The sequence below is a fragment of the Lonchura striata genome, chromosome 5, assembly GCF_050655825.1.
Source record: "Lonchura striata isolate lonStrDom1 chromosome 5, ASM5065582v1, whole genome shotgun sequence".
In the NCBI taxonomy this organism is placed as follows: Eukaryota; Metazoa; Chordata; class Aves; order Passeriformes; family Estrildidae; genus Lonchura; species Lonchura striata.
Window position 1 is genome coordinate 68289348 of NC_140707.1, and position 16643 is coordinate 68305990.

The 16643-nt window shown below is 38.6% G+C and overlaps 1 protein-coding gene across 10 annotated transcripts in view; it reads right to left on the reverse strand.

The window, feature by feature from the left end:
* Nucleotides 1-985: 985 nt before the first annotated feature.
* The window catches only part of SLC38A6 (solute carrier family 38 member 6), a 37815-nt gene continuing 22157 nt past the window's right edge, over nt 986-16643 (reverse strand). For 3 of the 10 annotated variants that reach the window (XM_085580921.1, XM_021554466.3, XM_085580924.1), the window contains exons 8-16: nt 16122-16180; nt 11851-11916; nt 11603-11656; nt 10002-10081; nt 9236-9336; nt 7107-7231; nt 6071-6215; nt 5856-5950; nt 986-4780 (exon numbers count right to left, since the gene is read on the reverse strand). In XM_085580921.1, the coding sequence (XP_085437047.1) occupies nt 4700-4780; nt 5856-5950; nt 6071-6215; nt 7107-7231; nt 9236-9336; nt 10002-10081; nt 11603-11656; nt 11851-11916; nt 16122-16180 (806 nt within the window). In that variant the 3' untranslated portion in view covers nt 986-4699. The remainder of the gene's footprint in view (nt 4781-5855; nt 5951-6070; nt 6216-7106; nt 7232-9235; nt 9337-10001; nt 10082-11602; nt 11657-11850; nt 11917-16121; nt 16181-16643) is intronic. The other 7 variants (XR_014955816.1, XR_013340134.2, XM_085580922.1 and 4 more) reach the window with 5 other exon arrangements.

Genomic DNA, 16643 nt, shown 5'->3' on the forward strand with positions numbered 1-16643 from the left:
AATGCTGGGATTTGTGCTCTTCGGTGCCAGTTCCACTTGGGGCAAAAACTAGTAAGTAAATAGAGTTGCTGGTACTCATTTCCATGTGTGTGGACCTTCCTGCAGCTCTGGAATCAAGCCAGCAGCACAGTAATGAGGGGGTTTTCCATGTTTGCTTATACCCAGGACTCCCCTGGCCCTTGCAAAGTGCTTGGAGCTACTCTCACAGGACACAGCTATTGGAGAGCACTGTGACTTATAGCCAAAAAGCACATCCATGCTCCAGAGCCCCTCCTGGCCAGCCATCGTTCTGCTGCTACCCCCTAAGGAAATGGCCTCTTCCCCATGACTGACCCTCACCTTGCTCAACAAGAAGGCCCTTCCCAGAGGGTCTCCATGAGCAGTTTTTCACCCCATTATGCACCACCAGGCCAGCTGCTCACCCTTTCACAGAGCTGTGAAATAAATTTTGAAAAACACTGAATTCATCCTTGTAAGAGAAACAATTTTGATAGCCCTACAAGCTTCCACTCTGCTTTTTTTGTCATTTCCTGAATATAACTGACATTTTCAAAAGCTCTAAAAATCATGCATACATGTGGGTCAGTTCTGTTCTTGGTAAGCTCCTACCTGGCAAGTGGTTGTAGCTAAAGCACAAATAAATTTGGGTTAGATGCATTCACTTTCAGCTGAGAGACACTGAGATTAGTTACAGTTGTTAACTTCCAATCTCCTGATTCTTGAAGAACACCAGCCTCTGAAATGAATTCTGCTGGCTCCTGTTCAGAGATTTGCACAGAAGAGGCAGGTTTGCTGTCCATGAACCAATACCTGGGAGGACAATAATTGCATTTCTCATTTTTTGCATCCTGGTATTCTGGAGAGCACAGTCCAATTAGTAAAATCCATCACTGGGAGCTGCTTGGCCCAGGAGGGGCAGTTGGGAACATTTCAGGATGTGCTGCAAAGCATCACCTGCACAACAGAGTGGAGATCACACACACAATTGGGTAGAGTGTAATATGTTCTTTATTTTTTGCTGGTCATTTTTTGGAACATGTTCTGGCTGTTCCACAGTGACTCTGAGGCAAGGAGAACTCAGAACAGAAAATCTGTTGTACAACACACAGGTTTGGCATGAGCTGGGCAATTTTTTCATCCAGATCATTATTGATTGCTTTTGGGAATTCCATTTCCATATGAACCATGGCTGAACACTACTGAAGCACACAAATACCAAGACCACCACCACAAACTGCAGGAATTACACAGCACTTTTATAATACTGAAAATTCCCTCCCACTGGCAGTAAGTGCAAACATGTCCAAAGGTTTCTTGTATGGAGAGCAGCTGCAGCGAATGGTTTCAACATCAAAATAAACTGGAAAACAACAATTTCAGGTAAAGTGTTAAATTAAATCCAACTAGGAAAGGAACTCTACAATTATACTAGTTCTGAGCACTGTTGTTTAGCAGTCTCCTTCCTGCCATGCTGGTTACAAAAACCACTCTTCACACCCAGCTTAACACAGTCCAGCTGAAACTTGAGAAGCCTCCAAATGGACAAGGAATGGAAATAAGAGAAAAAGAGTAAATAAATCAAAGGCAACCAATTAATTTTCATCTCTCACATTGTTCTTCCTGCTCAACTGGGGAACTTTTCCAAGTGAGTTCAGAAATGCTGTGGGTCCCTTCATCCATTCCTGTCAAGTCTTCAGTGAAGAAGGTTGGAACATGCTGATGACAGGCAATAAAGTAGAATCACTGAAATTCATAAATCTGGAAATTTGGAAGAAAAAATATATGTATGCAATAATAATGAAGAAAATATTTGTCAGCATTTAAATGAACTGAGAGTTCCACAGTGGAGGTCTCTTCTGCTCAAAAACTTCATGGAAGTGCACAATTGTAGAAAAACCCTTGAGAGACACAGCTGTGGGAGATGAGAAGGATAAATTACTCTGGTTTTTCACTGTGGACAACACTCATATCTTCTAAATTTGGGAACAGAAATTCTTTCTCTGCCCCTCTCTTCCTCCCTCCATATTTTCTGTTACGAACTTCAGAAACTCAGAAGTAGCAGCATTTCTAGAGTTTTTTTCCACATGAAAGGTAATAACAGGCATTCTGTAAACCCCTGTGCTCTCCTTTCTGCAGCCAAAATGTAGTAACAGAGCTCAGCAGAGCTGTGAATTGCTTGCATTCATCCTCATCAAGTATTAACTTCACACACTGCAATTCTTCATTCCAAAGTCTACCTATCAGGACAGTCAGTCAGCAGCCAGGCTAGTTAGGGTAATACCCAAGGATTAAAACAATACTGTAATGATTTCTGCACCACTACAGGAATCCACTGTAAAATGAACAATGTATTTCAGGTATTTTTTCATACTTTTTTCATACTTTCAAGATGATGCACACAAACCAAACTGCCTAAGGACAAAAGAGCAGTACAGTGCACGGGAAGACTCAGCTTCTTCAGGGAGAGGAGGGAAGAGCACAAGCTCAGCAAAGCTTTGCCAGCTTTCTGTCCCCTCACAGATAATCTAAGTATTCAGACTTAAGCATTACTGGTTAGAGTTTAAAATAAAAGTGACTGCAGTAACCTACCAGTACTACTCAACAGTATTCTACAAGAGCAGATAATAAATGAGAAATAATTTCCACAAAATTTCTAATATACTCCCAAATTCTAGTGTCTTGACAAAAATCCGAGTTCATTCTCAGCAAACTAAGATGTCCTGTTTTCCAAAGAAGTTTTGGTTCAGTCAGACAGAAAATCGCTTCCTGATGTACAGCTGTCAGTGCTGACTCAAGGTACACTTTTACAAGGTATATATTTAGTTTTCTACAACAGTGCCAGAGATTCCACGAGCATCTGAATCCCTGCAGTGTAACAAAGCCCACGAAATTCAGCTATCAAAGGGCAGCCACAGGCAGGGAAGCGGCTACACCTGGTTAGCCGGAGTTTGAATTGGAAAAATAAAGGCAAGTTCACTTTTTAGGCAGATAATGTCACATTTCGTGGTCACCTTGGTTTTCTGCTGGGTAAATATGCTGACAGGAGCCACTGCCAGTGCCACAGGAGGGACTGGGAACTCCTGGCCAAGTGTGGATGTGCTGTTTCTGGTACTGCCAAACTATTACATGGAACTCAAGAAACCTCTTCTAGAAACTTTTTTATAAAAGTAACTGCAGTCTTTTCCAGGGATGTTTTTCTTTGGGATCCTACCAAAATTTCTGAACTCGCTCCCTGGCCTCACCACATGTGTCTGTTTCTGAATTAAACTCCTAGGTAGAAGGATACTTCCAAGCAAAAAAGATTTCTGAAGCACTACTAACCTGCACCACCTGGGTGCCTTCAGGCCATCCATCAAAAATGAAAAGTAACTTCTGGGCCCTGAGAAAGCCAAGTGATCTGCTGGCATGAGAAATCAGGAATAGAGAAGGTGATCCCAACTCTGCTATTTGCTGTTCCTCCCCTTTAGACAGGAGAGGATCAATCAGCCATTGCTTCCTTAGGCATGAAATCTCTGAGGAGATAAGGCCATTTTAGGGCCAGCAGATCCCACCTGACAGAAGCAAATGCTAAAAACCTCCCCATGCTCTCAGCCACTGCTTTCAATCTACTAAAATGAGGAACTTTCCTTGTGGGTGTCCAATACCATTTCCAACAAAGCCCAGCTGCTGTTGAAAATTGCATTCACATTCAGGGGGCTAAAAAATAAGAAATAATAAAAGACTACATGGAAGTTCATAGACATCTGAGGTAAAATTAAGGTTCCATAACAGTAAAATTTCCCTTTGTTTTCAACAGAGGCAGATGTTCATCTTTTAAGCCCAAATCTTCTCTGACACACAAAAGAATGTAAAATATAGAAGCACTTTAGTTCAGACCTGAAAGATTTGTAAAAATGCGAATGAGAGAAAAAGAGTCTTTTACCTGGAGGAATACTGAGTATTTGAGTACTACTCAAAAGTAGCTATTAATTGAAAAATGTCTATTATTAACTGCAAAATGAAAACATCAAAACAAAATGCTACTAAAAGCTATTATACTTGATGGACAAAGTCTGCTATTTAAAAAATTACATCAGGATGATTCAAGACTGCTGACATAGAAAAACTGTATTTTAAAAAACAATTAACAAGTATTATCATGACATGCCCATTAAACTGAGCTAAGGCAGTTGGTCTTTGGATCCATCTTAGGATAAATTAGGTTAAACACTTGGAATCAACAAGTTCTTAATGTGAACTGGCTGAAATTTTGGAAATTAGTCAAGCAACAGAAATCTTTCAAGGATTAGGACAATGTGCACTATCCTATGTGCATATATCACATTATGCACAAAAAGACTGATGTAATGTCTATTCACCTTGTTGTTTTGAAAGGACAAGTTATTTCAAGTTTCTGTTTTGTTCATCTTGTGTCCTAAACCATTTTTGCATTGCAGAAATTCTTGACACCTTTTTACCTGTCCTTATTATATCATCAAAACTCATATTTTAGAATGGCAAAGATGAATTATCCAGTAACGGAAGAGTGACTCAAGATTAAAGAAGGACCATCAGTAATGGAGCTGAAAAGAGCATTACTTCTTCCTTGGCAGCTTTGGTCAGTGCTCCTTTGGGGTGTCCAGCACTCACTGCAGCAGTGCTGGCACCTCTCTGGTTCTTGCTGTCTTCTGAAGCTCAGTTCAGACAGTGTCAATAGTTGTTATTGATTAACCCAATTGACAATTATTAGAACCAAACTGAGAAGGCCAACACAAACACCAAAAATAACCAAGGCACATGCCTGTGAAGAAAGAAAGGCAAAAATTAATGTTATGAAAGTCCACAAGAACAGGTACAAACAGTGTCTTATAAAATAATCTCTAATGTTTCAAATTACTCAGTCTTCAAACACAAAGAATTTAGTGGGAAACTAAACCAAGCCTGGGATAGTTTTCCTGGGAACTCCTGGAGCAGCCTGGTCTCCCTGCTCACACTATCCAGCTGCACAAAATAGAATTTGCCCTTTACAACTCTAGACAAATTGAGAAATTGATTTGTATTTTACTCAAAATACAATTAAAATTACAATGGATTTTTTACTTTTTTGAATAGCCAGATTACGATAAAACCACAGTTCAAGAGACTGCAGCTTGCTGATTTTTAACAGGCCCCAAACATGCTGGAACTAGTCATGACTTTAGATGATCAGAGGGCATCATTATTAGATTTTCTTTCAGATTCCCTGTTTTGTCAATACAAGAACAGACCCATGAATCATAAGAATGGCAGAAAGACTATGTATAAACAGTTTGTCAGCATTTTGGCCACTCTGCTGAGCAGTGGTTAAATGAAGACAGTTACAGTGCAAAAAGCAGGCTCCTGCACAAATTCCAGCCCAGAACTTAACCTACTACAACAAAAGAGAAACCACAAAGAGGAGGAAAAAAACCAAACAAAAAGGAAGAAAACAACAAAAAAAGGCTATTTTTGTGAAGTCTTTTATAGAAAACAAGCACAAAAACTGTTGCACTTAAATGCAGTTTAGCTTTGTCCCAAGTGCCCAGACAGAGTAATAGGTAAAAACTGAGCAGAAACTGGATTAAAAGTCAACATCTGAGAACTACAGGGAAAAGCACATTCTGAAATCAATGGTCCAGTACATGGACATGCTGCTTGCCAAAAAGCTCTGGTGAAGAAGGAGTTTCAGAAAGACCAGAGCTACTAGGAAGGATGAAAGAAATGCTCAGAGATTTTGTGAGCTGCAATGAAAACAAGAGCTTTGCTCCTCGGATTGTGTGCTCCACTGTGTATTAAAATGCATTTAAAATGAGCCTGTTTAAATATTATTAGTGCAGATGAGAAAACAGAAAACATACCCCAAGTTTCTGTGGTGATATAAAGTCCTCTCTGTTAAGTTTAAGATAAAATAGTCCAGGATATACAAAAAGCAAACATGTTGACGTGGTTGAACCTTTAATAAACAGAAAGTAAGATTTTGTTCAGAGAAGACTGAAGTACATTGCAGAATCATATACTGAATTTCTGCAACTTAAAATAAAACCCAAGAAAACCAACCACCACAAGAACTTACCAACTACTCCAAATACATTTTTTATGTCTGGCACATACATTGCAAACAGAACAACAACTGCATTCAGTGTTAAGGTGACAAGGATATGGCAAATCCACGACTCAGGAAGATGAGAGAAAAATACCATCAACACAGCTTTCCTTGCCTACACAAAGACAAACATTGTGTGGGTAAATACATACATACACACACACACATACTTTCTGATCTTATCTCCATTCCATAACCTTAAGAATTACATCATTCCAGATGTGAAAGAACATTTTAAAAATCAAAATGCCAGAAGATTAGTGATAGTTTAATGCTTTGTCTCTCTGCAGTGTAAAATGTAATTTATTACTCCATTAAAGCAAGATTTATCACATGGGCATTAGTCTTAAGAAATTACTGGCCCCTCCCTTTTTTGGATGGACAACAGAAGGCCTGGGGGATAGTGCTTTGTCTCTTTGAAAATGCCTGGTAGCCAATGTCAGCATATTGCCAACTGATACAAAATCTCTACAGTGCTTCCATACACAGAGTTTTGCCTGCACAGTTTTTGGTCCTAAAAGAATAAATTTTCAATTCTAGCACATTATTGATAAGCTAAACTAGGTTTGTTTTTGGTTTTTTCTTTTTTTTTTTTGTGAAATAGGTCTATATGTGTTTTTAATTTACAATTAAATTGAGTTTCAAGTATAAGTGTGTTTGTGTGTGTGACTGCGTGCATGTAGAAAGGAAAAACCAAGTCAGCAAAACTCAATTTAAGAGAAAAGAAAATCAAACTAAATAAACTTTAGAAGTTCTGAATTCTCTAAATTAAAAACAATGCTCTGGGCTAGTTTTAATCTGAAATCTGTCTCAAAAGCACAAATTAGCTTAGTGGTTAGTTGTTATTTTGGAGCTTTCATGGAACATATGCAAATATGTGGTCTTTGATCAATCACTTGACAAGTGAATAAGATACACAAGACTAGATGTGACTCAAGAATTGCAGTCTGCAAAATATTAGTGACCAGTGCTCCCCGCCAGCTCCAGAGCTCTCATGAATACTCACTGGGAAATGGATGAGAGGGACTGTCAGGAGCACAGCAAACAGAATGGCTGCTCTCACAGTCATGATGATGGTATCGTGGGGCAGGTACCTGGAGTAACCTTGCAGCAGTTCAGAGTCCACTTTGTCTGAAAACAAGACAAATTAATTGCTTTGATAACCACTGGAGAGCTATGGTAATTAGCAAGGCATATTAAGGTGACATTCAAATGCATCCATCTGCTTGGGGGATGCAGATGCAGGAGGCAAAATTTTCAGGGAAATTAAAAACCTCAGGAGGCAAGGCCAGGTAGAGCCTCTGCTGAAGGCAAAGATGCCAAAAAAAAAATCACAAACTTGAAGGAGACGGCATAAAAAAAAGGAGGAAATTTAACAGCAAAAGTCAGAGCACTGAGAGTGGTCTGCTACCCTGATTTTTTTTTTTTTTTAAATCTTAACTCTGTTTTTTTGGACTTCAGAATAGACCGAAATTTTCAAAGTCTGGTCACCCTGTGAAGTTTCAAATTCACAGAAAACAGAAGAAATCATCTGAACCACAGAGAGATGAAACATGCCTCATTTCAAAGAGGGAACTGTTCTTTTGTTTCCAATTTAAAATAAAATGTTTTACATTTTCTCAGACTGGTATTTTAGGAACAGGGAACAGACTTTCTCTGTTTAAAGAAATAAGTTAATTAAACAAGACAACTGAAAAGTGAAAAGAAGAAGAAGCTTGCAAAGGAAAAAAAACCAAACCAAACAAAACAACTCTCTTACAGACATCCACTCTTGATTCCAGCATTTCAGGCTCCAGAGTCTTAGAGTTACTAAAGGAAATCAAAACCCAAAGCATTCCCAGTGAAACAGACTGAGAGGCTACGCTCAAGACAGGGTCTGGTCCCAAAGAAATCATGGTAGTAAAGGTAATAGGAACTGGGATGGCTTCCAGGACTATTTTCTTCCCCTTCTTATTAAGATTTCATCTGGACAGTTAAGTACCCTGCACTGCCTACTGAACCTCTCTGAGCTGCACTTAAATTTACGTTCTCCAACAAACCTCATGGAGACAGTCAGGAAACAGCAATAGTGCCCAGTAGGTTATTAGGGTCTTCAAGACTCCCCATATAATTTTTCTAAAGTTTCTGGATATCTAGGCAATATTTTCAGACATGCTCATACCTGGGGGGTAAAAGGTACAAAAGTCTCTAAAAATCTGGCATTATTAGATGCTGAAACCACATATTCTTGGTCCTTTGTCAGATACCATCTCATCCCCACAATCAAGAATTATAACTGAAATAACTGAAAGGAAAAGAAATCTTAATCCAAACTTTTATTTACTGCCTTACAGCCTCCTATTTTATTAGGAGACTGTATTATCTAGAATTATTAAATTCTAAATTATTTAGAAGTTTTATTAATTTCAATCAATGAAGATTAGCATCTGATCATCTCATAACAAGAATTTTCAGAAGATATCAGAAGGACCCTCATGGATGACTGTTACGCATTTATGTGACAGTATTGGTATGAAACAACAACAGAATCAGCAAGTAGAAGAAATTCAATAAAGTAGTTGTGTTATCATTGCTGTATGCTGTATCATTACCCCACTTCTGCCAGGGCTGTGATGGACCTTTTAAAAAAGTCCACTCTGTACATAAGGGGTCTGAAATCTTTCTCAAGTACAAGAATGCCAGACAGAAGAAGTCATCTATGTTCAAACTCTACGAAAAATCTGTACCCAGAAGTATTTAGAAGTTCAAATGTAGAGTGATAAATTGGTACTGCAGCACACTGCCAACTTAAATTCTACAGCAAATTAAAATGTCTGTAGAATTTGGTAGGGCAAGTGTGATACCCCACCCACTCTTCTGATTGGCAGTAAAAAGGTACAGTTACTTCATCAAATGTCAACAACATTTCTAAGAAATGTGCACTTCTTCAGTTCATGTATCAAACAGACACATTTCTGGCTCAGGAACTGCATGCAAGACCGAAGCATGTGCTGGAAAACCCAGCTCAAAGCCTACCATTTGGATTTTTAAAATCTGAGGGTTCAAGTGTACTAATGCCTGAAGCATTCCAGGCAGAAGACATTTCTCATTTATCATTAACTTTTGTTCTAAGGAATACCTGAAGAATACACTTACCATAAAATGTCAGGTACCCAAAGAGAGCAGACATAAAATAAATTAGGAAACTCAGACCAATTCCTGTGACAGTTACATTCTGCATTCTCCTTTTGGATGGACTAAAATGGAGAAAGAAAAGGAAATCAGTGTTGTTTTATCTGTATTGAGGATGATTAAACACAGCACAATCTATGCAGTACCTTGCCTTTCATAAGCAAGCATTGGGCTAATTTAAGGCCACTGAGGATTTGCTGAGGTACGTGCTGATATTTAGGAAGTTTAAAAGTATTTTCTTTAATCTGGTTATTAAAAGAGCACTTTTCAAGCAGACAATTAACACTGTCCCCCACTTGTATGGAATTTAGACTTCCCACTCTTTTAAATTAAAATTGGGATTTACCAGGATGATACCTATTCAGAGCCAGGAACAGAATCTATGTCAAAAACTGAATCAGATATGGCCAAATGCAGATTCAGTTACAGCCATAAAAATTGACTATTTAAGTACCTTAGCAAATGACTTTTTTTTTTCCTCCAGATTGTCCAGAGCAGGAAAATATCCTGACACTGATGATGGAACTACATTTGCTACTTTTCTCTCCTCTAAGAGAGAAAAAGCCAGTACAGACTAAAACTATACATTTCCCAAAACCATGAAAGTTCTTTATTCTGCAGTGTTTGATGGCACTGACCTAAAAATAAAAACTACTCAGGATTAATTTAGGGAAAGTATTACAAAAAAGGTTGCAATTATATTTTAATATTGCATGTGTTCATACATTACCTTTGGAGCTCACAATAGATTGGCAAGACTGAGGTATGGCACAGAAAAGAGAAGGCCATAGTTGGTATTGCATAAGCACTCTGAAATAGAAAGAAAACATCTTGTAAGTTGTTTTCTATTACTGCTGGTTGAAAAAAATATCTGTATGAACTCAGAATTCAATTCAAGTACTGGAAATCAGTGGAAATATTTCCAAATTAATGCTTTGAGATAAATCTCCACAAGGCAGAAATGGAGTCTCTAAATCAGTTGACAAAAATTCAACCTTTTCAAGTCATGTCAGTTCACGTGGACACAGCTTAGTTTCATAATCAAGAGAAGTCATGCTGCCTATAAGCCAGAATCTGGAAGATTCTTTTCTGGCTATACTGAAGCCAAGCACTTTTGTAGAAAGAGCAGGATATGTCCCAGAGCCAGTGTATCACTTGTGAAATTCTTTAAGAATTTTTCCGAATTCTAATATCCATGGCTACCTGTCAAATTACTGATTCCTTCACCCTGACCTCACTATTTTATTACTCCTTCAGAAAAAATGTGGATAAAACATAACAGGAAATATAACATGCTTTGGGATCTGAAGTTTTAAGACAGTTATGTAATTAAAGATGCAACCACACAATTAGTGGTGTCTGATTCCAAAAATCTGTAATAAAATAGATGAATCATCTAGTACAGCTTACTGCAATTGCCAAGTGGAAGAAGCTGAACTACAACAAACATTTTTGTGCTGAAGTAATCAGGCCCATACTGGTAAAGATATGCCACTTTCTACTGATAAAGATAATTTTGAATAAGAAATAGAGATGAGTCCCAAGATTCTTCCAAACACAAAAAGCCAGAATCTCACATTAGATGTTTCTGGTCAAACACCATTTCTTCTTTGATCTACAGATAACATTTGTCTGATGTTTGCATTGCCCAACCATTTTTTTTCCCTTCCCTTTTTCTTGGGAGGGTAGGGTGGACTTTTGTTTTTTTCAGAGAAATGCAGCCACATCCCTCCTAGATCTCACTACAGATTTATTTTTTCCCTTCCTCTTCACCTCTCAGAGACCAGAGCTCTACATGACACCTCCTCTCCCACAAGCCTTGATGGGTGGTTACATAATTTAAATGCCACGTTAATTAACAAATACCAGAGCTGGCACCCAGTGAGATGCACAAGATTGCATTGGGCCTGAAGAATCAGCTTCAGGTAAGGAAAAACTAAGGTTAGGTCCAGGGAGTGTCAGGAAAGCTGCTCTACCCTGCCAGGAGCTAAGAACACACAGGCAAGTAGCACCAACTTCCAGCTGGGGGCATGTTAAGTTGCCTTGGTCTGATTGCATGATGAGGCTGACCACTGTTTCATCTGTTATACCTTCTTTTTTGGTCATATTTCCAAAATATTTTCATAAATGCTAACTTGGACAGTGAGCCTTCATATTAAAAAAAAAAAAAAAAGTGAGACTGGATAGCACTTGGCAGCAGGTACAGAAAATATTTCAGCAGCTCATAACGAGTTTTACACAAGGACAGCTTACCCTGGGTAAGGTTTAAACCCCGATTTTTAAAAAAACACCACCCCCCCTTTAAGTTTGTGTATTGTTAATAGAGATTACCTCTTTTGAAAGATGAAAGAGCTTTGCTTTACAATCCCCAGTAGAATTTGAAACCTGTAAAATACAAATGCAAAAAAAAAAAAAAAAGGCATAATGAAAGAATAAGCTCAAACCACAGAAACTTTTCAGATTCTGTGATGATTAATAAAAGAAGGAATTTAAATTGCAAGCCATTCTGAAAGTGTTAATGTAAAAAAGCATTACAGTTTACTAGTAAAATTAGAACTTCAAACCAGCATGCACTTTACCTGTAAATTCTCTATGGCACTACTCAGAGGTAGAGGACAAGGGATCGACCATTTTTTAATCATAACCTGCAGAGACAGCATATTTCATGTATGAATGATATCCTAAAAATCAGTTTTCAATTGAGATACACATAGCTGAAGTATCAGCCTGTTGGAACACCCAGCAGGGAGCTACACCCCCAGTAAATTACCAGGCCTGCCAGAAGGAGACTCGACAAGAAAAGCCTGTCAGTGCCATTCCATCCAGCTGCTCACCCTGCACAGCTGGCAGCCTTATGGCCCAGGGATCTGGAGGTGGGGCACTGCAATGGGCTCTGACATGAGCTGAAATCCAAGCAGCACTCCCAGCCCCTCTCCCTGGGCTCCACAGCAAGGGCCTCCCGGCCGGAATTGCTGCTGCCTTAGCGAGCCCAGCCTCGCGCCCGGAGCGCACCAGCCCTCAACAGAGATAGAGCAGAGCCTAGGGCTAATCTTAAAAGGCAGAAACATATGGTTTGGGCTAGAAAGCAAAGGAAAAACAATAAATGCAATTATTGTCCCAGAATGTCATTGGGCCTTCAGCTACTCCCTGCTGGTTTAGGGACTGCCAAGTAAGAGGGCTGAAAATCAAAGGGAAATTAAAATAAGAAATGTTACCTCCTTTTTCAGGAGCCCGGTTTAAAATGATAGTTGCATTGCTCTCCTCACCCTAATTAATTTCCTATTGTAGTTGCCTGGCTTTAGAGGTTATAATTCTTTTGAAGCCTAGAGCAAATCATTAAAAACTTAATTAAAGACTCAGATTCACAAAAAGAATAACATGCAAGGGATCTCTTCTCCTGGCTCAGAGAACTGCGCTTTGCATGCTGCCAAGTGGTGTTTCCCAGAGGATTAGATGCTCCCTCTTGTCATCAGTGCCAGGAGAGACAAACAAATGTTACCTCTGGCCAAAATGTGGGGAAAGAAAACTGTGGGTACACAGCAGGCTGAGTGCATTGTGGCAGTAACACGTTTTAAACTGCACAAGAACAACTCATTCAAGGTATGGAACTAGGAGGGAGCCTGCTCAACAGCAGCCTGCAAACACCAAACTCTAAAATATAACTTGGGCCTGGGTTTTATTTAAAGGCACCCAAAGAGGGGATGGCTTTGAAGACTCCAAAGTAGTCAGCTTTGTGAGAACTCCCCACTCCAGTCTAAAGCTGGAACAGGCACTGGAAAGGGGCATGGAGCTGAAGGGCAAGGTTTAGGGAAAATAAAATGTGCCTGGCAGTGGTGAAGGGAAGATTTCCTGCAAGCTGAAGAGCAAAGATATATATAAACACTGCAGAGAGAGGACCAGGCAAGCCAAACCTAAAATGCTGGGAGAACATTTTTCTAAAATAAATGTAATACAGATTAAGAACAGACTGAAGTGGAAATAAAAGAAGACAAAATAAAATGTACTAGGTGCATTTTAAAAATCTCTATTTATATTTGCCCACTTGCTTAATTATTCAAATGTATTTGGGTTTCTAATTGTAGTCTAATGAGTTTCCCCAACTGGAAAGGATTTTTAAGCTGGCAGTACATCCCAGTTAGCTGACCAGTCATGCAGGCACCACAACCCTCCTTTAGAACTTTAAGCCTATTTCATATAAACATTCTTTTGAGTATAAAAATGTTTGGTTTTAAGTGAAAAAAAACCATAAAAATCAAGAGAGATTCTAGTGGAAAAAGGTTATTTTAAGCCCGCACCAGAAACACTGCTAAAGATTAAAGTTAGAAGCTCAAAGTGTTCTATTATTCTCAGTAATTTTTTGTATCCTGCAGAGGGAAAACAGGAATCCCTTTATTCCAGCAGTACTGACAGCACTCAGCAAAGGGGCTGTCTGTGCATAACACCATCCATTGCATATGGCAGGTTCCCAATCTGCAAGTTATTTTGTTCTGAGAACATAAACGACAGATTTAGACAAATACCATCAGCAATCGTTAACACCTTTGCTGAACAAACTATCAATAATGCTGTCCTCTACATACACAAGAAATTACAAATCTGGCTTTATGCTTCACCAATATATACAGCAAGAGGGAAGGCAATAACAGAAAAGTTTAACAATCACAATTTTTTTTTTCCCTGAGGATTCAAGTCAGGGAAGTATTCAACAACTGAGCAACAAAAGTGCTCAGGACCTCACAGAATCTGGCTTTGAATTAATAGCTACATGTACTTGTTTTCCTCCTATATCAGCTCACCTCAGTGTCTGCAATATTTTTGCAAGTAAAGCCTAGAACCAGTTTTTTGGCTTTAAATGAGGAGATACTGAGGCACACAGAGGACATTTGAGACCCAGAACAAAGAAGTCTCCAGCCCTTTGCTCAGTGCACTCCCTGACCAGACTGACCAGGACGTCTCTTTTCTGCAGGCTGCAGTAAAATTGTGGCTTGCTGGCAAAAAGCTGAACAGATGGTGTGCACTTGAAAAGGCACAGAATTACTGTATATGCAAAATATAATTATATCACTTCCATATGACTAACACAGTTCTCTTCTGGAACAAATTAAAACATATCTGCCACACAGAAATTAACAGTGTGCAAACTAAAACACCATTTCAACAGCACACATCACCCACTTCAAAGCAATTAGATATGAAAACTAAACCACATTTAATGCCTTTGACTTTCAGAGCCTGAACAAGTCAGAGGGAATATTCTGTCAAGAGTATTGGTTTTCTGGAAACATCCGTAATGGCTTTTAAAATTTTGACCTCAGTTAGATTTACTGTGGCTGCTGCTTTGCCATTTAACAAGAGTAAGCAGACAAACTTAACCATTTCATTAAAAATCCAGCACTCTGTGCTCCTTCATTAGCACTTTGTAACCACTTTTTTGGTAGAGAATCACAAACTAAAATCTAGTTTAGCTCATCCCAACTTGGCATGGCTGCACACAATTCTTGCTTACACATTTGCTTTTTCAGGGACTGAAGCTGTTTTCAAATGCACCCACCCATTACAACAGCTTTCTTCAGAGATCCATGCACAATCCCTTTGAAATCCAGGAGCTGAACTGGTTTTAAAACCCTTGCAACTTGCTTCAGCCAAAGGCCTGTGTCAGCATTATAGTTAGTGCTTTTTCTTACCATTTTTTTTCTTTTAAAGATAAATTTTAGGAAAGAGGTCAAAAGTTAAGGTAATTTATAAATATTACAAATGAATTTCCATTAACTCTGGAGAGGCTGTGGCTGCTTCTCAATATTCAGTTAAAAAAGAATACTTCCCAAGGTCCTACATACACTGCAGCTCTCCAGGGATACCCTAGGGAGATGTTTTGACAGCTTTGAAGTTTGGTTTTATCACATGGTTTAGTTCCTAATGGATTGCCTTGGTCTCCTGGTTGGCATGTTTGTTCAACTTGCCTTCAACTCTGTTTATCCCTTTGTAAAACAGGTACTAAATGCAAGTCAATGCAAGCCAGAATGAAAGGGCAGAGAGGGAACATTTTTGCCAGGCTCCCAAATAAAATTCAAATAGATGACAGAGTGAGAGTTGCTCAGTTGTACCACATATTACACATGTGCATTAACACACTTTTTCCCTTTAAGAAGAAAAAAAAGTGCAACTTAAAGGCACATTTTCTCTGTTAGATCTGCCTAGCAGGTCTCACTTTTGATATTTGGAAACATCTACCTCACAGGGGCCTTGAGAGGGTGAACATCAGGGTCAAAAACCCTCATATGGCTCAGAGAAAAGAACTTTTCCTTTCAGCTGGAAAGGAGAATAAGGTCATTGACGTATTAATGAATCTTGTAAACTGCCTTAATGAAGTTCTAGTTTTCTTTGCCTTTTTCTGAACTCTGTCACTCCATTATACATGTAAATTTAATTTATTTTGGAGTATATTAAATTTTCTGCTGTACTAGTTGCAGTAAGTAATAGTTAGAAGTTAAGAAAACAGAATTCCATTCCTCTCCTAGTAGGGAAACAAAAATGTAAGTGCCAGCTCTCTTTGCTGCACCATCAGCAAAAAAACAATAAAAAAAAAAAGAATTGTTATATTTACCATCCCAAAATATAATTATTTTAACTCTTTTCACATGCTTGGAAGTTCATACACATTTCCTACTCTCAGCAAAACAATGTAATCTGTCCTAGCAAGCACATTCTGAACTTGAAGAAAATTCTAAATTTCACATAAAAAAAACAAGGGGGAGGGGAAGACAATTAATTTCAAAACAGGCTTATGAAAACATTCAAACAATAAGGAAAAAAAAAAAAAAAAGAAGCTGTGCAGAGATTTTTAACTTACCACAAGAGTAAAGTACACCGTAAAGAAAAATGATAAACTACTTGTGTAGCCAAGAAAGCCTGTAAAATAACAGTAAAAATAAAAGAGAATTTATAAGGAAAGTGATCCTAATGTACAGCTAAAGCTTTACATTTTAGGCATGTTTTCTATTACAGTGCTTGGTATCTGGGGCTTAGGACTCAGAATAACAACATTCCAACTGCCTGTCACAGATCATTTATGTAGTTTTGTAGGGCAGAATTAGAACTGGCTTACCACTAATGGCATGCTGTAAGTAAATGCAGCTCTTTAATGTTCTGCTGTAAAGATTTTATTTTAGTATTGCAGACAAAATACTACTGCAACCCAAGTAATAGGTTAACTAGGCAAGGCTGGAAGGCAGAACACACTACAACAACTTAAGTAATCACCACCACCAGCAGCCCCCTGCCAGTTTAAATAAATAAATAACCCATTAAGATTTTAAAGTCTTCAACTGTAATTGCTACTAAAGTAGAATAATATTCGCTTCTCTCCTTTAAT